The following is a 22,320-nucleotide window of genomic DNA, read 5'->3' as shown; positions in this document are numbered from 1 at the left end:
GTTGATAAAGGTATGAACACGATCTCACGTTTATCCGTAAAATTATCACAAAATTTATGCAAAAGCAGTAAACACGGCTTGAAGAATCATTTACGCGATATCGATCGAATGCAGAAAGTAGACTGCCGCGTATCGAGCGGTCCGAGTTCACAACGTTTCGAGTTTTCCCGTAGAAAACAATTTCATCGATTATCCCGGCCAAAATGTCTCGTTAATTATCCACTTGTTTAATTATTTTCGTTGACCGTTAAACATCGCGAATGCAAAGTTAAGAAACTAACGATCAAATATGAAATATTCTCGTTTATTCTCCTATATACCGCTTTTCCCGTTTCGTTCGAGCCTAAAAGAAATGTATTTCTTTCATCAAAGTCGTATTAACAACAAGTCTACAACTACAATTAAAAAACGCTTCCGGCGAATTTCTTTTCCCCCTCTTCAATTAAAATCTTACGATCTCAAAGAGCATTATAAAAATAGTCTCGTATTTGTCTACCGTACTCGTGCTACGTGTTCTCCTTTGGATACGCGTTTTCCTCTCTTTCCTTTTCAACGTATCGCATACGTTGCAAAGTGTACGTGCATTCGTTTAAGAAGAAGAAAAAACGATAATGCGAAACAGGTAAACACGATCGTAAATGACAATAACGAGTCCTTCATTGCGATTACGACGACGAGAGATTAGTATTACGACGAACTTTCTTAAATCTAAATATTTTCTTAAGAACTCGCTCTATCACTCCCTTTGCTATCAGTTCGAATCGTTCACGAACGGATCGATCGATGCGAAGTATCGCGAGAGATCCATCGATGCGATTATCTTCTTGTGCATCTCTTCGACGATACACGCGGTTTGTAACATACAGGTCCGCGCGACAATTATAATACTGATTCACCGATTTTCAGGCGGAAATCGTTCGCAGAGATCGGCAACGAGACATCTAGAACATCTCCTAAGTACACGCGTCGATGTAGATCGTTGCACGCTGGCATTTATCGTTTATTATTATTTTATCTGTCGTTCCCATCGACTCTTTATTTTCGAATTTCAAAGAACGGAAACTCTTCTCGTCTTTATCGTTACACTTTAACGTTTTAAGGTACCGGCGAGAAAACGAGGTCCGTTTCCCGATGCGATCGAACGTACTTCGCACGATCGGAGAAAAGAAGGAATTCGGATGGAATTTCGCACGAATCGGCTTAAAATCGACGAAATACACGATTCGAATTCCGATCGTTGTTTGGAGTTTGCGACGTACGTCGGCCGTATCGACCACCGTCAAACCTCCCTTCGCGAAGCTTTCGAAGCGTCTCCTTCTCACGTCGACTTACCCTTCTCCGCTTTTGTACATTACGCGAAGCTTCGTGGATGATCACGATGGAAAGGAGCGTCACGTACTTATTGAAACCATCAGAGATCGCGCGTACGTACGTGTTTCATCGTTTTCTTCTTCCATTCACATGGTGTACTGAGACAGCAAAATTCGGGGAGTCGTGAGGCTGGTCGGCGGTTCGGGTCAAGTAGTGCACCAGGCCAGGATCACTTTCTTGAAGGGAACGAAGATTGCACGGCCGGGATCGCTGCAACACGATTTCGTCGTAGAAAAGGATTTTAGTATATTAGATTTTTTGGTTGTTCTCTGTTTCGATGAAAACGCATGGAAATTCCTTTGTTCTTTCATTGTTGTTGTATCGTTAACGCTTTGCGAACTGGACACGCAAATTCGCGTCTTACGTACCTCGTGCGGTGTCCTATGAAAAATGTTAACTACCGTTGAATAGAACAGTAGGAAAAAGCAATGAATGCTATAAACAAAATGATACGAGCGTGTTTTTACGTTGCATGCTTCAATAATTGGAAACCATCGCGAGTTTTAAGAAATTTAATAAAACAATAAATTTTGCTTAGTAGCTCTGCACCGAGGAAATTGTTTTCAAGCATATCGAGCTAGAAATAACGTCAGTACAAGTATCTTTAAATATGGTCGGTGATTTTGAAGAAAATGTTACGCTTGTTAAACGCTGCTCGGAAAGTCCGTTGTGATTTTTAAGGAATTTTGACGACATAAGAAATTATATCGAAACATTTCTCGCCGAGAAACCCGAGAAATTCTGGAAGGATGGAATATTCGAGTCGCGTGAAAGGAGCAGAAAGGTTGTGCAACAAAATCACATCTATGTAATTCAATAAATGTATATCGAATCGAAATGTAAATCGGAACGAACTTTCCCAGCGCTACCTTTCCAATCTTTTCGACGAGTGTGTCAAGTACCTTCGTTGAACCAGTGAGTAAAAAGAAGAAAAAGAAAGACGACAAAGGAATGTGTTAATTACAGTGTACCGATAAATACGAAAAAAGGATTGTATCGATACGTCGGAAATTGTATTATTTCCAAAGCTGAAACAGAAGCTGAAACTGAACAGAAGAGAGAAACATGATCATTTCGGGTAATATATTAGGTTGTTTCATCGCAACAAAATGAATCATACGTAATTCGATAAAATAATACAAAACAAAAAACCTTGCGCATCTATATTTGCTTATAAAACGAAAGCAACTTTTTGGCGATCTATTAGGTTGGCAACTAAGTGATTGCGGATTTTGTCAATACCACCGAATGACAAACTCCGCGATCACTTAGTTGCCAATCCAATAGATTGTCCGAGAAGTTTCTTAGAAAACTGAAGTTTCAAAAGCGTTTCAGAACCGTAAAAAATTGAAGTTTCTAGTATTGGGTTGGCAACTAAGTGATTGCGGATTTTGTCAATACCACCGAATGAGAAAATCCGCAATCACTTAGTTGCCAATCCAATAGATTGCCCAAAAAGTTTCTTAGAAAACTGAAGTTTTAAAAGCGTTTGAGAACCGTAAAAAATTGAAGGTTGGCAACTAAGAAGCTTCAATCTTGTACGGTACAAAGTGTGATAGAATTAATTTCTCACGCGACGAAGAGATCGTCGATAATGAAACGTTACAAGTTTATTATCTAAGTACAAAAATCCTTAGCTTCTTCAAAGACTTAACCGAAAGTTCTATCCTTCGAGAAATATTTACTCTCGTTAGAGGTACGAAGGAGAAGTTAAGGCTGAGAAACTGAATCGTGGCGTACATGTTGATGATCGTGGATTATTGGAAGGCGTAACAACGGTTAAGAGGGCAAAAGGAAGAAAGGGAATTAACGACCGGTTAAAGATCAATGTTGCTCGGTTCTCGTAGCGTGGTTTGCCCTTCTCGGAAGAATCGGATGAAAACGCCACGTAACACGTGGATCGTAAACCGGTGCCGACTTCACGAGCCAATAAGTCATTTGCATTTTCCTTGTACTTCAAACTTTGAGAGCGTGCACTTCGATTTTTATCACTCTATAAATCTGAAGAAACAAGGAGAAGTCACGCAATCGAGGCAGGTTACACTACGTTGTTTTCTACGCGAATCATAGAAAAGTACGTCGCGTTTCACGTTTTCTTCGACAAATTGCAGAAACGTAATTCACTGGGTCGCGTGCTGGAACTGTACGTCAGATTATGCGAAAATATCATTTTGGCATTATTCTTCCATTTTAAATTTCCATTAATAAATTTCCTCCGCGAAGGCTGTACGAAGAATTATTTCAAAACTACTACCTCATTTTCCTAGAAAAAAGTATCGAAAACAATAAATCACTTGCGAAAACAGCGAAACTATACGCCTTCCTCCTTATTTTCCTACGAAAGCATCGAAAACTGAAAACGCTCGATTTCCTATGTAAACGCTAACAGAGTGAAATATTGCCGTAAAAATATTCCTCCTCGTTTCTACAAAAGCGTGGAAAACTCGGAACGATAAATTTCAAGGAATTCCCCTCTCGAATTGTTCGAGTCCTATCAACGGCGCAGAGCTACGAGAGGAATTTCCCTTCGACCGCATTTCCACGATTCGATTTACACGACGAGACTCGAAGCAACGCATAGATGGTAGGTACGTTCTCGAGATCAAAATCGGAGGAGGTGCGCTTTCAGGGTCGACGATCGTCACGCGACCATCTCGAGCCAAAGTTGTAGCGATTTTCCAAGGCTCCCCGCAGACCGACGTTTCTCACGATAACGTATGTGACAGGCATGGCTATCGACCAACCGCGTAAAGCCAACAACGTTTCATCCGTGTTCTGCCATTCGTTTCACTTTTTGGCCGGCTATCTCTATGTTGCGTTTTATCGTCCTTCTTTTATCGCTAGCTATATACTACCAGCTCCGATATCTTTATCTTTCTGCCAAAATATCTTTTGTTAGATACGGTTTATGGACGAACAATGGTGAAATATCTCGTTTTCGCGAATCGCGTTCGTTCCCTGCAACTAATATCTCTTGCAAACATTATAATTTAACACAAGTTTCTAGCTATTCGATCGTGACAGCTCTAGATCTATTAATTCATTATTTCATTCAATTATGGGCTTAATTGTGAACAGCGATGACACGCGCTATGAAAATGCATATTAGGATATGCTGTGGTAAGAAGAAAAGGTCTAAGATATGTTCATGTTTGATTTGTTTAAATTCAAGATGAAATTTACGTTGAGTTTACATTTGTTTGAGTTGAATTCCAGTTTAGGCAAATCACACGGGTAGGAAGATGGGTTTTATTGTGAACAGCAATGACACGCGCTATGAAAATGCATATTAGGAAGAAAAGGTCTAAGATATGTTCATGTTTGATTTGTTTAAATCCAAGGTGAAATTTACGTTGGGTTTACATTTGTTTGAGTTGAATTCCAGTTTAGGCAGGTCACATGGGTAGGAAGATGGGTTTTGTGGTGAGAACAGTATATAAGATAAGAGACAAGTCATGGTAAATGAAAATGGAACCGGAAGCGACCCAGTGCCGCAGGATCGCAGATGAATAAATAATAAATAAATAATAATAAATAAGATGAATAAATAACACAGGTTTTTAGTTTAATTTGCAATCTAACGACAGAGAAATTGTTATACCAGAATCCCGCTTTCATGTAAAGCGTTTTCATAGTTTCTAGAAATATGTTGAGTATTTTATACCAACTATTATATTATATTTTATAGTATCCGTGAATGTTCCTGCAATTGTAGCCACTTTGTATTCGAAGTTGTAAAAATGGATACAACGCACGTGGATGTAATGGACGTGCACATGAGTGAATCAAATGCCTTCTTGAATCTCTTTCCTTAAATCGAAATCAGAAGAAAAAATGAATCTGCATAAATATCCGCAGTTTAATAGTAAGAAACGCAAAACACGATATTGTAAAAAAACTGCAACGAATCGGGTTACATCACTGCGACTATCTGTTCGCCGTTAAATAATTATAGGCGAAGAACATGAAAAAAAATAGAAATTAAATCTGCATATCACGCGAATAATATATAGTAAGAGGAATGAACACGTTGCACGATGTTTTATAACGCTCAAAGTATAATATGTAAGTACCCTGCTAAAACGTAGTTATGAAAGCAACGGTATACCCGTGGGTCTAATTATTTCTTAATCTTTTACGTGAAATTGCGCGAACTCTTATCTCGACCGGATACATTTAACACAGCCGATCCTAAATTGATACTGCATTATAGTAAAAATTAGGTCAATTAGCCTTGCATCGTAATAATTATTCATTTGGTAACATAATCTGCCAGCGTATTTTACGTTTTCGTTAAGTTATATCGGTCGTAACGTACGCAGAAGCACTCCAGCTATGAGAATTTATAAAAATACCGATCGATCGTATAAAATAGTACATTTCACGTACCCACTCTTTTTATAGTCTCGGAATAAGAACAGGGATAAACCTTTCTCGTACGATACACGAAGGATACGTCGATTAAAATCTCAGATTTCAATGTTTTTCCAATCTGAACATCGATCGAATTTCATTAGTAGCTCAAGTACTTAAGGCGCTTTCGCAAGACGCGAACTTTTATACAAATCCATATTTATACGGATAGAATCAAGGAAACGCGACCTGAACGGAAGCTTCTTTCACCCGCCCTAAATACTTTAAATTTATCTATATTTGTATATCTTTGCCTATCGCGTACCTACGTATATCGATCTTACTAATTTCCTAAAATTCTTACTAAATTTTCCACAAAACAGTCCTTTTGTAATTAATAACTATATCGTTTCGAATCGCTCAATATCTTTTTCCAATTTTCTTTCACTCCTTCCAATCTTTATCAGACAATAATTCGCGCGACTCTCGAAATTCTAACGAATGTAAGAAGATTAGAGAAAAGTTCTGGTAGGATTCCAAAGTCGTACTATCATCGTCGAAAATACCGAAATACCTCTGTACGTTCGATAAGCATTTCCTCTCGGTCGGATCGATATCGATTAAAACGCATCACAGAGAACTAGCCGTGGAAAGAGTAAAAATAACGTAGCATTTTCGCTAGACGTTTCTAGTTTAAATATAAAGCGTATAGTCGATACAGAGGCGTATATATCGCTATACGTACACATAAGCTTGGAACGTGCTGGTCGGATCTCGACGATCTACGGCCACGACACGGCGGAGAGTCTGCATTACTTATTCATTGTGTTGTCGATCGGCGAAACACTTGCAGCAAAAGTGGCATTACGTTTAAACGTCGGTTCACGTGTTCAAACCGGCAAGGCGTAAAACGTTCTCAGTTGGCGAACCAAGAATAGCGATTACCTACCAGTCAGCGATAAATTCCTCAAACATTCAACTTTATACACCAGGTACAAAGCTGTAGTTCCACGAACTCTTGCCCAATAGTTTCACCAAAAATTTTGCTAAACTTTCGCTGCCTGCCTGATAGCGTAAGTCGAATCTACGAATGTAGATCAGACGACTTGAAAGTAAGACGGATTACGCACGTTCGATTGATTAGGCTATCGTCGCGTTTCCTTCGAACGATACCCCCGGTTCTATCTACCAGGCAAGTCGGTCTCGTGGTGCAATCGAGTGACGAAATGATACATTATGCAGTTTCCTTAACACGCTATACACTTTCTTAACTTTTAAACGCCCTACATTTTTCAAGACGTTACGTTTCTCGTTGCGCGGCTAACTTTTAGAAGCACGAAGGATACATTCGATGTATCGACGTTCGGGTATCAGTAAGTTTTATGGCTGCTAGTAAACCGTTCGTAGATATTGGAAGATCCGCTGCTTTCGAACAAAGATAGTCGACCCAGATTCAGACAAACGATTAATTCCATTTAAAGGTGAATTTTTTCACCGTCGATTTTAACGCGATTTCAACATCGTGATACGTAAGAATCTTCGACTATTATTCCGCCACGTTGATTCGAATAGGCGTATTTGTTTAGGAGGGTGGTTTTGAGAAAGAGGATTTTCAACGTTTAAGAACCAGGCGTCGATTTCGCGTACGTCCGAAATAAACGAAACAAAAGCACACAATTCAATGAAATAATATAAAAGAAAGAATGTTGCGCGTCTATTGTTTCCTTGTGAAACGAACGCGACTTTTCGGACAACCCAATATAAACCGTCGCATCTTCAGTTTCAACGCAGATTCCGCTTTCTTATTCGATACGCATGCAGATGAACTATTTTTCTGCCAGCTGGCTGCAATGACTCGAGCATTACCATTAGCGTTACCATTTGAGCGTTTCAGCATTTAGCATTACCATTCTACCCTCTCTCGTCACAATTGTTCGCGATCGTCTATAATTTAGAAGTTGTAAGATTCGAAAGTCGGTGAAAAGTATTCCGTGAGCCTTCAAGTAAGGTATACACCGACAGAATTTAGACGCGCTCGAAGCAACGAGCAAAGCCTTTTTCCTCCTGCAACAAAGAGGGTATTTTATAAAAATGTTAAGCCGACTTGCTGGAGACTCTGCTCGTTATCCGGCGGAAGTGAGCGAATTACCGGTTCTTTTACGCGAAGGAACAATGGTTATTAAAAATGGCATAGTATTATCGAGCGCGGCGTTCATAGGGCGAGCTTTGCATTCTTCTACGAGAGAGAGAGAGAGAGAGAGAGAGAGAGAGAGAAAGAAGTAAGTCCACGTTTACGTCACTCTGCACGTGAATACTCGTGCTCTCAGGTGCACATACGCGAAACTCGTACAAACGAGAGAAACTACGAGCAATAAGAGAGAAAGAGAGAGAGAGAAAGTTTATCGCGAGCGGAATTGCTTTTGTCACGCAGCTCGTTCCACGTTCGGCCTATTATCTCGAACACACGATGCAATTACGAAATTAAATACGTCGCCGGCCGATTCGGGAAAGGCGGCTGCTGCTTGTGGCGCCGATTTAATTAAGGACTAAACCGAAGAAGTCGTAACGCAGGACCTTCTGTTTCGGCCACGTCGTCGAAAGGGAAGAGCGCCCATTGCCAAGACGCGGCAGGCCGGCCCTCGTAAATACAGGTAAACGAATGTATCACGAAAGCTCGTGCGCGCAGCAAAATGATCACTATTATCCTCTAACTGCAGAAACTCGAGCAATCTACTCGACCATCGAATATACCTGCTCTATACCGCTACTGGAATTCGAGGTTGTTTCGCCAAGTAGATAACGCCTTTTCAAGTATCCTTTGCCTCGATCACTATCTTTTCTCTTGGCTCGGAAGATGTTGGTAAATTACATTGTCGGATAGTTCCAATATCCAACGAACCTTCGATCAGTCGTTTCCTTCTTTCAATCTTACGCTGCCCTTCTTAGTTAGAATCTGTTATCGGTCATTCCGAAGACGAAGGAAACTATAGTTTTTGAAGGGAGAAAACGGAACATCGAAGTTCTTAAAAATAACGTTCTAAGAATCTGAAATATTTTACTGTTGTTTCGCAAAAGCGCGAAACTGTGCAAAAGATAAGAAACACGAGGGGGCGGCGGGATTTGATGTATCTTGAAAAATTAAAAAAATGCCAGGAGGCACATTTCGACTAAGGAGAACTCGACCGAGAAAAATACATAAGAATGTGAATACATCTTTGTTAACTGTTGGAATACAACGATATTACACGCATAGACACAAATACTCTTACACTCTTATACCTACGCAGGCATTTGAACAGGACGCTTACACAAGTCATACTCATTACTGTATAGAGAGTGGGGTTCAAAATATTTAAAGGATCATGGGTCGCTACCTACGTCTAGTCTGAGAGTAACCGGCCAACTGTCAACAATCCATAAATTCTTCACCTGCATACTTTGTTAATTATACCATATCACTCGCTTGTGTACATTTGGTTCTGTAGTTCCGTTTAATAAATATCACTGAGTATTATTTTAATATAAACATTGTATCTTCCACAAAGTAGGTAAGGACTAAAGGAAAGGTAGGTAAGGACTATAGAAAGTAATTTCAATCGTATAAAATTCATTTTGTACGACTTTTATCTCTTTATCTGAAGCGACTACTGTTTCTCTTAAATAAAAATACATCGCGTTTAGCGTCAATATCGCTTTACTCTCATGATCCGATATCCATGTGGCATTTGCTAAGCGTCTCGTTAACACTATTTTCACTGCGGTAACAATGCAGAGTCGCGATTGTGACGTTGTGTTAATGGGCAACTGCTAACTGCGAAAACGCGACCGACGTTCGTTCGATAAAAGGCCTCGTTATTGTTTCAGCGAAGCAACGAAGCACGTTTCATAGAACTCTCTGACATAACGCACGAACCGTAATGTGTAACGACATGATCGTTGCAACTCATGCGAATACGCGATGAACTATCCTCCAAAATAGATACTAACGAAATCGTTAATAGTTGACTAGATAATTACGCTATGAAAGATAATTTATAATAATTTCCAGCGACAAGAAAATATACCCGATATAACGTACGTATGATAACTTACCAATCGAAGAATCTTCTACCGTGAAATGTGCCGTCGGAGGAGCCATTCAAATAGGGTAACTCCACACCTACGTGCGTTTCCTCTCGACCTGGTACAGGTCCGACGTATCTCACTCGTCCTTGAAGAACTTTACCCTCCGGCGATATAACCTTCACGAGATGATCCAGCTTGAGATCTCTTGGTATCTGTCGAAATAAACACCGTAGATCGTAAACCAAGAACCCTTTTTTAGATCAGCAAGTGATGTACCGTAAAGTATACGATTTTAATTCCAAGTGGTAACGATTTTAACGGATCGTTGAGATACGCTCGATGTTCTATTACGTTTCATCTAGCATCGACGAGTTTAACGCCGATAACCATTCACCACGATTAAAAAGAGCGAAACTTTCAAGCATCTGACCATCTCTTGTACGTACAGTAATTTATCGATTAAGCGAATTGACAAGCTATTGTACAAGCTGTACGTAATAACTCTCCTTCATGATTTCACGTTTTTACGATTTTACAATTTTACCGACTTATTTTACAATTATAACGGTTTAATCGCGCGAGAGTGGTTTCCACCGTTCCAAATGACACGTTATCGTGCCACGTTCTAATCAATTGTCAGCAAAGGCGGATATATCGAGGCACACGCGAGACACGCTGGTGAAATTCACCTTTGGCAGGTACGGTCTAGCATCCTGCGGGGGATGCCAATCACGGATTAGATCAGGCTCGGAGTATCGCCGCGTGCGTCTCCGCCTGGCTGTCTGTCGGTTCCAATAATCGGAACTGACGCCGCTACTGGAGATCGTCAGCATCGAGTCGATGCTCCGTCGTAAATAATCCTCAGCCTCGTCGATCAACGATTCCGTCGAATCGCCGCTGTTATCGCCGGTCACCAAATCCGAGCGCAGATTTGGCAGACTGCCTCGCGTCATCGGGCATTCTGCAAACAAACAGCATCCTGACACAAATCACTTTACTGTTATAATGATACACCGTTTATAACGGGTGTCTGGCTAAACGATGTTACTTTGGTGGATCGTTTGGAAGAACTCGTCGTTTATTTATTATTTATCGACGCCATCAGCCAGCATTATCGGACAATACGAATAAGTTTGGGGAAAAAGTGGTGCAACGAAACCTTGGGCGGTGTTTTATTTTTGTCGAGGTCGACGGGCTTCGCGTTTTTATTATCTTTCTCGCTGTACGCGCGTCGCAACAGAGTAATTAAAAAAGGTCTCATCAAAGCACTGGTTCACCAGAGATTTTTTAGCAGGTAAAATAAAAAGAACGCGACAGGTTGCAGGTTGACTGGGTTTGATCCACTTGTAGTTATCGAGGATGGTTTACAGCGAAATGAGCGACACAAAAGAAAGAGAAGAAGATGCGTTTTCAGCTTGCGCGAGTAAAGGAAGTACGAGTTGAAACTTTACGGATTATCGCCTAAGTAAACGTATTTGGTTTGCGGGAAAATTGTCCGCAAGTTCTAGTACTTTGTGTCTACTCTACGAAAACATCGAAAGTATATGTTTGTATAGTTTCTATGGTTAATAATTGACAAGAACGAATCTATCTCAAGGTCTAAGAGAATTCCATCCCGAAAGAATTAAGAAATCTCATTCCTGAAACAATATTAATCAGAACGTTTGCAAAAAGTCGAAGAGCGCCTTTTATGGACTGTTTTATTTGGCAGGAACGAAAGATTGCAAAAGTAAGTGCAAAATATTGAAGCGATATTAAAATACACCCACGTAACGTACATCAGTTACGATCGAGTAACTCGTCTTATAACGTTGCACGGAAACACGAACCTACGATATGGTTCCAGTCGATTGTAAGGTTTCTGAACGCGATAGAAGGTTAATTTGAAGTGGCTGAGCCTGAGATTCAATTAACCGCAACTGGCTTCTGCGAGTAAATAGTAAACTACATGCCCATTTACGACAGTTTATCTCGATTGAAATTAACTCTACAGGCGTCACTTAAATTACACACGCACAATTAAGATGTATCGTAGCAAGTAGACAAACTGTAAACAATGATTTGAAAATAAAAGGGTTACTGTGACAGAAAGACAAACCTTGGAAAGTGACCTTCGATCGCGTTCTCTTTGGAACGCTCTTAGAAGCTTTCGAGGACGTCGCAGGAGGATGCACGTGTGTAGGCGAAGAGGGCATAGAGGACCAGGTTGGTCTGGGGGTAGAAGTGGCCATCGGAACTCTCCAGGTATCGAAGGACGTCGCGTTTGCTCTCCACGAGTGTCTTCGAGATGGGCCACCGACAACCTCCAATCCAGGCGACGGGATCGAGGACAAAGAGCCACGATATCGAGAGGAGTAAAAGTCGGTGGAGAGGCGACAATCGCACGGACTCGGAAGTCCTGTGCTGGGGTTGCAACGAGGCCAAAATCCTGCAGGAGAGCCGAGCGATTCGCGGCGATGCACGTCCGGTGTTCGAAGGCCACAGCCGCGAGAACTGAAACAAGTCTGAACAAAAGGAACGATATGAGTCATTGTTGATCACTCCGTAATAGTAAAACCGATTGATTATCCGGTCGATCTACCGAAATGTGTTCGAGTAGAACGAGTTAATTTTTAGAATAACGCACGGAATCGGAAATACAAAATTACAAAATAATGGAAAAATTTTATTTCGTATTTTATCTCGTATTTGGGACATTTATTAGACTACTAATGTAAGAATAATCTCCAGCGTTGTTTAATTTTCATAAGCAGCCGATTTTCCATGTTTTAAATTAAAACTCGTTCAAGGACGAAATGGAACTGAAACGACGGAAGAGCAATTCTAAAAGAGATAAGCGATTCGTTATTCGCATTTCAGTGAGATATTTAAGACCGTAGGTTCCCTTGCACCGCACCGCAGCGGAAAGCAGTATAATCGAATAATACAGGAACAGTAAATATTCAGAACCTACAGTATCGGAATAAAACAAAACGAGGCAAGCAATTAGTCATCCAAGTTGACGAAGAGGCGGAATTGAAACGAACGTCAAAGTGAATCGCATTAGCTTTATTCGTTCGACCTTCTCCCACGCGCGAATCATTTCCGTATATATGTATATATATACATATACAGAATGTACATACACATAGATAAAACGGTGTTACGCCATTTTAAGAATAGTCTACTTTACTGCTCCCGTTGATCACCTACGATATTGAATTTCTATGCGCATGGATAAAGATAGTTTTAATTATTATTATTTCGTGTAATATAGCCGTTTTCCAAAGAGCTGTCCTTTACTAAGAACGTGTTACTCTAACGTTAATACTTGGATTCTTCGAAGTGAATATGCAGTAATTTCATTTTAGAGGTGATTTCAAACACGTAGGATGCTTGGAATCGGACCTATTCATCGAGATAGTAAAGAATGTTACTTATTACGTTATTACGATAAATAAAAAAATATTAGACACCAACAAAATATATTTTTATTGTCCATTATCAGCTAAGTATACAGAATATTCATTGGCATCTGAAATATAACGTAACGTTAAACAAATATAACAAAATACATCTCTATAAAGTATAATGGTTATCAAACAAGCGTTTAAACAACACACATACAACGTTTTATAAGTATATCATCATCAACGTGCAAAAATAATGTTTGTTACAAAAACAATACTGACGATTAAGACCTAAAAATGACAGGAAGACTGCTCAAACATTCCATCGCAGCATCGTACGTAAATATTGGGAACGAAGACAAAGAGAAGAAAGTTGGGATATTACGACCGATAATTATTCGTATTCTGACCTGGGACTCATAAAAATTGAGATTCTACGATCCTGATTACACTCCATTGACGCTAGAATGATGCGATTCGCACTCGCTGCCCTTCCACTTCTCTGTTACGTGTACAATCCTACAAGTCCTTTAACGATTCAGAAACGTTTATACTACTTGATAAACAAATCTAGTTCGTATCACAAATGTTCGCTATAAGTTCAGCTTGCACTCCAACAGCAGGTCTGGTTTCGATTCTTAAACGAATAACTCCATAAATATGCATCATTCCTTCTCACACGAGCGCAAACCAACGTTACGCGATGTTTCTCTCGCTTTTTCTCTCAAATTGTCGAAACTTCAAAAATATCAAACACCACATTGCACGAAAACCAGTGATTCTTATATAAAATCCATGCTGCAGTCGCGACATACTATCACCCAACATCAACATACTGCAAACTATAAACTCCTAACGTAATGTATTTATCGTACTTTCCAAATCAAAAACTACAAGATTTGTGCTTTGACACAGAAGTATCGAATCTTTATCTTACGGATTATGAAGATTCTGATCCGAATTCGGATCCTACCTGTGCGTGTGGGTCGTGGCAGAGATGATCGGCGCTTCTGGACAACTCTGGCACCATGCTGGTGAAGCTGATGTCCGATAGCATTACTCTTCTAGCTTCCCGGGTTTTGTCGGACAGTCGAAGTCTTCCAGGCACCCCGGTAGGCAGAGCGAACTTGCTGGGCAACGTGGTGAACGTATGAGCCACTTTGTGCGCGAGATAACTCTCGGAACGCCAGTGGGCTGGAAGCGCAGAAATGTCAGTTTGGGCACCAGACTCTCGTCTTGCTCCGCTGATTCTGTCCATCACCGGTCTCAATGGTGCCGCGCTCTTTCGTCGACTACCCGCTAAAGCTTCGCGATGAATGATCGGTCTGAAAAAAGGTATAAAACTATACCGTAAATTGTTTAACGTACTTCGCATTTTAGCCATTTCTCCACTCTTCCAAGAATCGCACAATTGCGATAGCAGGCTTCTTAGTTAAAACGTTGCATCGAGCATGCTTTCGTTTTTCAAAACGCGTTGAAATATTTCAAATTCCTCGTGTCTTCTTATTCTACGTTTTAAGGGAAGTTGTACGGACTGTTAAAAAGTAACCTTATTATTGTTGCAAAATTTATAAATTTATAATATATCGATGACTTTTTCTAGAAATCGTGTAAGCACAGACGATGAAATTAACGATACGATTCGTTCGACGTGTCGAAGCATCCTCTGTTAAGGTAGCTACAAGATGTTGAGCGTTAAATTTGCTGTGACAAAATTTCATATCAAATTATGTGCAATTTCGAACTATTAGCAGCTCGTCGTTGACACCCGAATACTATTAGAGCCTAGACCATCGACTGTGGCCTCTGATCTAATTTTCAGCCCATAATTGTATCAGAATCAGAGCCAATTTCTGATACAACACATACCTCGCTCTATTCTCACACAACAAACTGAAATCATCAAACTACCCAGCGAATCAATCGAGAGAGATTCGTCGATGATATTTCATTAATGAGATGTGAAATGAACGGTGCAAATAGAAATAAAGAATTTCTTTGTCGCGCTAACGAAACAATTTCAGATACAAACAACGGTGATGTAAAAGTAAAGCAAATAACGAGCCAACGGATGTGTTTAATAAGTTATTGATAATAATAACTGACGACGTAATTAAATCGCATAAATACGCTTGTGCGCTAACGAACAGGAAACACGTTTAAAGTGTCGTTTCGTATATGCGTACGCATCATTCGTTAGGAAGCCTCGCATGTGGCAAATTGCCGTACGCGAAAAAAAAGCAGTTGGAAGTAAGTGAAAACGTTTTATGGCTGTTAAATACCAAGCAGCTAATTGAAGTACTTTCAACGAATACATGCATACATATATTAGCGTGAGAGTCTTTCATCAAGTACAGACTGAAGAGCCCTACGAGATGTTAAATAAAATGTCGGTACACCTATTCAAGCGAAAAGATCGGGTTTTCTTTCTTTTCCTCCGTTCAATAATGATTAATAATAATACCCACGATAACGAAACCTTCAATGAAACCAATAGATGTTCGGTAAAAACAACAAGTAATTTAAATAAAAATTGACGCTCCAACTATTACATCTTTCCACACGTTCGACGGAGGCCTGGAGTTCGTGTAACGCAAGTGCCGAAAAAATAAAATCGATAGGCTATCGTGCAACGCTAAAAAAGAAGCTACTAGTTACCTGTATGCAGTAGGTGGCGCGGCTAAAGTGTTCCTCCTGACCGCGTGTCTGGTAGCATGCTCAGGTTCTTCGACAACTCCACACTTGCTGATATCTGTTTCGACCAGCACCGAGCACTGAGACCATATTTTGTTCAACCTGGTGCTAGAACTTTCGTCGAACCTATCCACGCTTTCCTCGCGATCGATGCTCGAGCTTTGCGAAGAAACCGCTTCCTCGACGGAGCTGGTCTTCTCACCATTGCACACCAAGGACTCGCCCTCGGCTGATTTAGCGTACTTCAACAATGCCGGTTGACCGGTAGGCGCAGACTGTGGCCAAGTTTCGGTCTCGGTTATGGAGACGAGATCTTCCTGAAGACCAAGATCGCGACAAGTATCGTCCGTGGTGAATATCAGCTCGATATCGTCCAACTCCTCGGACTCGTTCTCGGATTGATCGTTCGGCTTCGGCTGGTCGGCCAATTGATTCTGACGTTGATGCTGCTGCAACACTTGCGTGTCCGGATTATCGCTAAACACCGAATTGTCTCCGTCGGAAACAGATTTCAAGCTCAGATCCTCGAGATCCTTCTCTGGCACCTCCAAGTGATCGACCTGCGCCGCGCTCCCATCTTCCGCCTCGACGTCCTTGGATCGTCTATTCGTCAAGGCGGAAGCCAGGTCGTTCGAAGTCCCACTCTTCACCGTATCGTCCAAACTGGCACCAGATATTCCAGCCTGAGGTTTAACAACAGTCGCGTCTCTCGACATCGTACACTTCGACGTCTGATTCCTGGATTCCGATTTGGACGAGGATTCTACATGACTGTTAGGCACTTTCTCGACCGTACGAGACTGCGGATCGGGAATCTCGCCGTTACCACTGGTGTTGCTATCGGTACGAGGCTCGATGACCGGCTTAGGTGCCTCTGCCATGTCCTCCGTGTCGACTTTGTCCCTGGACGCGTCCATGAGTACGCCTGCTTGCTCTGACAGACTGACACCGTTTACAGGGTAAGAATGACAGCGAGAAACCAGCCGCGTATGCACGCTACACGTGGTTATTAATAGGTGCATCGAGAATGGAACGCGTTCCTTTTAATTAACACTAACGCCACGAAGAAGCTTCATTTAGCGATTCACGCTTCTATCTAGTGAATTACGCGAATATCTTCCGCTATTATCCTGAATATTTAGATCGTTAATATACATAATAACATTAACTTTGCTTTGAGCTAGATGAGTTATACTATTTTAGACAGGAACAAAATGATCTTATCGCGGAAATGCTAAGTAGACTTGAAATGTACGTATAATAAGAAAAAGAAACATATATTTAATAACGAAAGAGCAGCAACAACTGTCGAAACTCTTGCACGACTCTTTTAACTGATCAAAAATTTACATACAACTCTTTTGCTTATCGGTCATACTGCACTTTTAAAGATCTCACACGCATGGCACACAATTTTGCAAATGTGCAATATAATCTCCACGTGTACCATTCGTGTCAAATCTCTACGTGCATTCTCAGAATCGCTTTTCATTCGTTATCGATACATTAGCATAAACAGTAAACATTTGCTCAGTTCTCAATCGCGCATTATCCACGTGAATTTTTTGCTGAAATATAGTGAAATAAACGATGAATAAATAAATGGAAAACACTTTTCTAATAGTTTCTATACATTGACACGTTGACAGCCATTACGTAGTTGCTTTTTTCCCTTTTTTTTTCTTTTTACTACATTTACAACGATTAAAATAAATCACGTCACATCGACTGAGAAATTTTTAATACAGTGATTAGATAAAATGGTAGAACGGAAAGCGTGCTATTCGACGATTATCAATTTTCATCGGAACGTAATATTTTGCAAAAATCAAATGCGTGAAACTATTATGGTCTACCGAGCAAAGTGCATAAAATTCGTGTGGCAGTCAACGTTTTCACGTTATTGCAATTCGTTTCTCTGCGTTAATGTTATTCGTAAATAAAATCGATAAAACGAGTCTTGCTGGTCTGGGCAAGGTGATCAGGATGATCGTGAAACGCGAAAATAGAACAAGATGATCGCGCGTGACAAAGGGAAACGAAATCCGCGGACGATCTCTTAATTGCTCACAGAGACGCATTTCAAGACTCACTCTTTGACGTCTTCTACTGCGAGTGAAAAAAGACGGGCCTGGGGCGGCGGGCTTGTGGCAGCATCACTAGAAAACTCACTATTCCTGCTTAGAATCTTTCGCCTAAGGACGTGATTCTCAAGAGCGAGCCTCTCGACGACGTCAACGTAGCTCTCGCCAGAAAAATCACCAACGCTCTGCTTAAGACGGCGAAGCTCTTCCCGCGAAGAATCCAGCGCGGAGCGCAGCGATATCACAGTCTGAAAGGATAAATATCGAAAAATCACTTTTGTCCGTCAAACATATAACACTTCCTTCTGAAAAGAATTTTTAAAACGATCCTTCGCACTCAAAACACAAATGATAAGTAGAGAGCGGATTTTTGTGCGCTTATAAAAAACTCGAAAGAACGCGCATAATATGAAAAGTTATACGAAATGTCCTTAAGTATAGCGCTCTTCGTAATATTCGCGAGGTAAAACAATTTCCTACCGGAGCTCTACTTTTTTAAATTATACTCTGAAGAATTAAATTATACAAATTTGCGTAAAAAATCCGCAGTCTAACGACAAGGAGGATAAAGTTTAAGGAGTTTCGAATGCAAGATTAACTCTGGTACGATCCCCGAATTTTGTATGTCTCGGTTGTCTCGTTCCGCTTTCGTCACAACGAAGGAAAGGACTTTTCATCGTTTAAGAATATCTTTAGCACAGAATTAAAACGTGCAAGCGCACGTGTCGATTATTTTCTTCTAATTTAGAAACTTTCCTAACGATAAAAGGATAAAAGATTCTCGATCGAACGAACGAAGGGACAAATGTGATTTTATAGTAAACGTTTCGTCACGTAAATTCTATGCAAATATATCGGAAAACTAACATTGGAACATTTTCAAGCTATAATTAAGCGGCCTAAGTATTGTGCGTAAGAACGTATAACCCTACGAATATGACAAGAAATTTCCAATATGCTCCTTTCCAATTTCTAAACAGTGTATCAAACAAAATTAACCTTGCCTAATTATAACATCGTTTTCTTAACAAACACTCTGCGTCTATCATTACCGTGAACGATAACAGCAGGTTTCAGCTGGAACGTTCGCAAAATAGCTGCGATTATTATGGGTCACCGTTGAACCAAGGCGCTATCGGGAATTATTGTAATTGAGACGATGGATGAATGTTTGAAGAGAATTGCACACATGATCAACTTTATTACCTTTTCGATTTCATTCGCCGTGTACATTTAATGATTGGGTCTTGGTGTATTCTTAAAAAAGATATTCACATCATACGCTATTATTGTATACTATCGAGAGATGCCTATTTAAATTACAGAGTGATCGATGATTTTTCTTTTTTTTAATTTATCGAGCAGTTGCGCGATTAAATTATCCGACAGTTCTGATTAGTCGTGTTCGAGATGGAAATTCAGAAAATGATTAGAACATGAGAAATCCGTGTGATAAATCTGTGAATCGGCAATAATACCTATGATTACAAAGTTAATAACGCTATTCCGAGACGAATCACGTACTTTCTAAGACGAATGAAATCTCGCAAGACGAAATGGATCTACTATCTCGATGGGATAAAAATCTTGGCGAAAGCTTGAATCTATACTAAAATGCTTGAATGGACATAAATTTCGTTGGTTTGAATAGGTGGCCATTTTATTAAGTAGTTTAATGTAATTTAGCTTAAGGTAGCTTAACAATCGAGTGCTGACAATGCACGGTAGGAAGTGCGGTTTGATTTTCCGCTGGAACAAAGATTAGAAATAAGACGATTCGCGTTTCCATATTACGCTGAATAAAAATCTCACGGTATGTATTTAAATACGCGAATAAAAATATCAGCTTTACAAATAATAGCAATAATTAGAAAATAGTTTATAATTAGAAAATAATTTCGTTAGAATCCAAATATTTATTATAATATCCTGAATTTTTGTTATGATTATTAACATATACCCCTTAATCTGATCTACCATGAATCGTACACAGAAGAAACATATCATACACTAAGGTCAAGGGATCACAGAGGTAAAAAGATCGAAAGAGAGTGAACAGCATCGGTGTATATGAAATCGATGGCTCAGGTAAGGGTGTATAAAGTCATCTGCTGCCCTTTTAGCAAGCATCGTGTCATCTAACCAATCACACACATACACGCGCATTAATAATAAGTGAGGCATATTGACACACGTAGGTATAACAAAGGAGCAATTTCTTCAAAATTAAACTTATTCTTTAACTGACGAACAACTAGTAACAAACAGGTAGTAACTTGACAAAACTGGCTTTTTGTATCTACCTACATATGTTGTAGTTGTACGTAATATTTTATAAAGTTCCAAACAAAAGTTCAATGCAAGTACATAAATTATACTCTATACCTTTTTGTTTAAATATATATACCTTATTATACAAGAAAGAAATAGAATAGCATATCAAACTTTAACAGAAATATTTTTTTAATTTTACGAATTTGAAATCTATTTTCTAAATATAACACACACACACACATACACACACACACACACACACACACACACACACACACACACATATATATATATATATATATATATATATATAAAATAACGAGTTTGAAATTTGTATTATTTAATTAAAGGTTTTTTACAAGATTATTTTATGCCAAGATAGGAAAGAATAAAATAAACGGGATGAACACAAGTTCAATTATTGTGATTAATTGTAACAAAGTTAATCGTGGTGCATTAATTAAATTTGTGATTCAAACATTCAAACCTGATGCAAGGCCCTGACAACGTCTAGTCCGGGGATTCCCGGGGATGGCAGGGTAAGCTGCAGCCCCTGATGGTGAGACTGCCGACCAGCTTCAGCTTCCATGCCTCCTCCTCCCCGCCCGATATTTCTAACGAGATCTTGCCACCGCCACAGGTCATTCCGAAACCGTCTTTCTCTTTGTTCGTTTCACCACGTTTTTACAATTTCACCGATTCGAATCGATCGCGTTGTTTCCGTTACCACATACACCCGGGACCACTGATCGATCCCCCCTCACTGGACCTCGAATCTTTAATGAAATACCGAACAGATCAATCGCTAAACTAGTCACCAACGATAATCCTAATTCGCGAAAACAATCGTCAGTTTCTATTTTCCTATTTCACGAGAGGGGCGTGAAATCGGATGCAAAAACACCATGGACACCCTTAATGGCAACGCTATAAATAGAGCCGAAAATGTCAGGGATAGTTAATACACTACGCTATCCATTTTACGTTCGAAATTACAAAATTAGGATTGAACAAGCGATTTTAGTTTTTCCTTATAACGTTATGTTTAGTCACGGATGAAAAACGATTTAAGAAATTTTCTCGATAATGCTGTTTATGAATAAAGAAAACAATCGGAAATAACTGCATACAAGTGAAACACCATACATCGTTGTTCGAGATATTACCTTTTACGTTGAACGTAGGTTTCACCGTGTCGTGAATTTTCTGCGCGCTATGTTTGATTTCTAAGTGATTGCAAACGAGTGTTATTCGTCAAGCAAGATATGTATAATATATTTTTATTGTAATTTTGAATGACTGTATAAATAAATTTGATATATAGTATATCTTTAATATACTATGTAAAATGAAAATTATTAAAAACGATAGAAGTAGAAAATTGAAACATCAATATTCAAGGAAAGAAGCTGCGCTTAAGATACAAGCGAGCTTTTATAATTTTTCGTAAGATTAAATTGCAACTTACTTTTTACACGGATTTATAAATATACATCAAGACCATTAAAAAAATTGATTATCAATAAAAAAAATTAATATTTTCTTTTTAGAAAGTGACGCCGTAGTAACTGCGCGTAATACCATACGGATTGATTCACTTTTACGCACGCACTTTATCGTTCACTGTCGAGAACGTACTACTGAGAACAACGTTTACGACGGTGCTTGAACAGAGTTTTCCAATAAGCAGTCATTGTTAGAACTACTAAAAGATACTAATCAATATGGAACAGCTCGAAGGGTTTATAGGTACCACTTTAATCGTAATCGCTAAGCGCTTCAAATCTATTAGCCCAATGTAATTATACTCCTCAAACACCGATTATCATTTAATTCGGAGTTTCCTTCTTATGTATACACAATAATTCACCAATATCGTTTAATTAAAGTTTTTATATCAATGAAAAAAAAAAGAGAAAGTCCACTTGTATATCTCGATCTTAATAATATATAAAATTACATTTTTCGTAAGTACGACGCGGTAGCGTAATTTTCATACGAATGTCAACAATATAGTTCGAGCTGTCACTTGGCCTTTAATGCAGACGACGAAATAGAAATACATACCCAATTACACCAGGCTTGCCAAC

General features: G+C 39.6%; 1 protein-coding gene across 11 annotated transcripts; it reads right to left on the bottom strand.

The window, feature by feature from the left end:
• Positions 1-22,314, bottom strand: LOC132907697 (uncharacterized). Of its 11 annotated transcripts, none has more exons than XM_060961166.1 (10): positions 21,699-22,299; positions 21,397-21,456; positions 20,718-21,157; positions 17,966-18,204; positions 15,837-16,814; positions 14,152-14,503; positions 11,888-12,293; positions 10,479-10,750; positions 9,817-10,001; positions 1-1,581 (listed from the first exon to the last, which is right to left on the bottom strand). In XM_060961166.1, exons 3-10 carry the CDS (start codon positions 20,817-20,819, stop codon positions 1,518-1,520), a joined length of 2,598 nt encoding a protein of 865 aa, XP_060817149.1. In that variant the 5' UTR covers positions 20,820-21,157; positions 21,397-21,456; positions 21,699-22,299; the 3' UTR covers positions 1-1,517. The 11 variants fall into 11 exon arrangements, with proteins under 11 accessions (XP_060817149.1, XP_060817067.1, XP_060817379.1 ...); XM_060961084.1 differs by having other exon boundaries at positions 20,718-21,006; XM_060961396.1 differs by having other exon boundaries at positions 22,191-22,284.
• Between the last annotated feature and the right edge of the window lie 6 nt (positions 22,315-22,320).

The sequence above is a fragment of the Bombus pascuorum genome, chromosome 1, assembly GCF_905332965.1.
Source record: "Bombus pascuorum chromosome 1, iyBomPasc1.1, whole genome shotgun sequence".
In the NCBI taxonomy this organism is placed as follows: domain Eukaryota; kingdom Metazoa; phylum Arthropoda; class Insecta; order Hymenoptera; family Apidae; genus Bombus; species Bombus pascuorum.
This window is presented reverse-complemented; position numbering and strand designations above follow the sequence as displayed.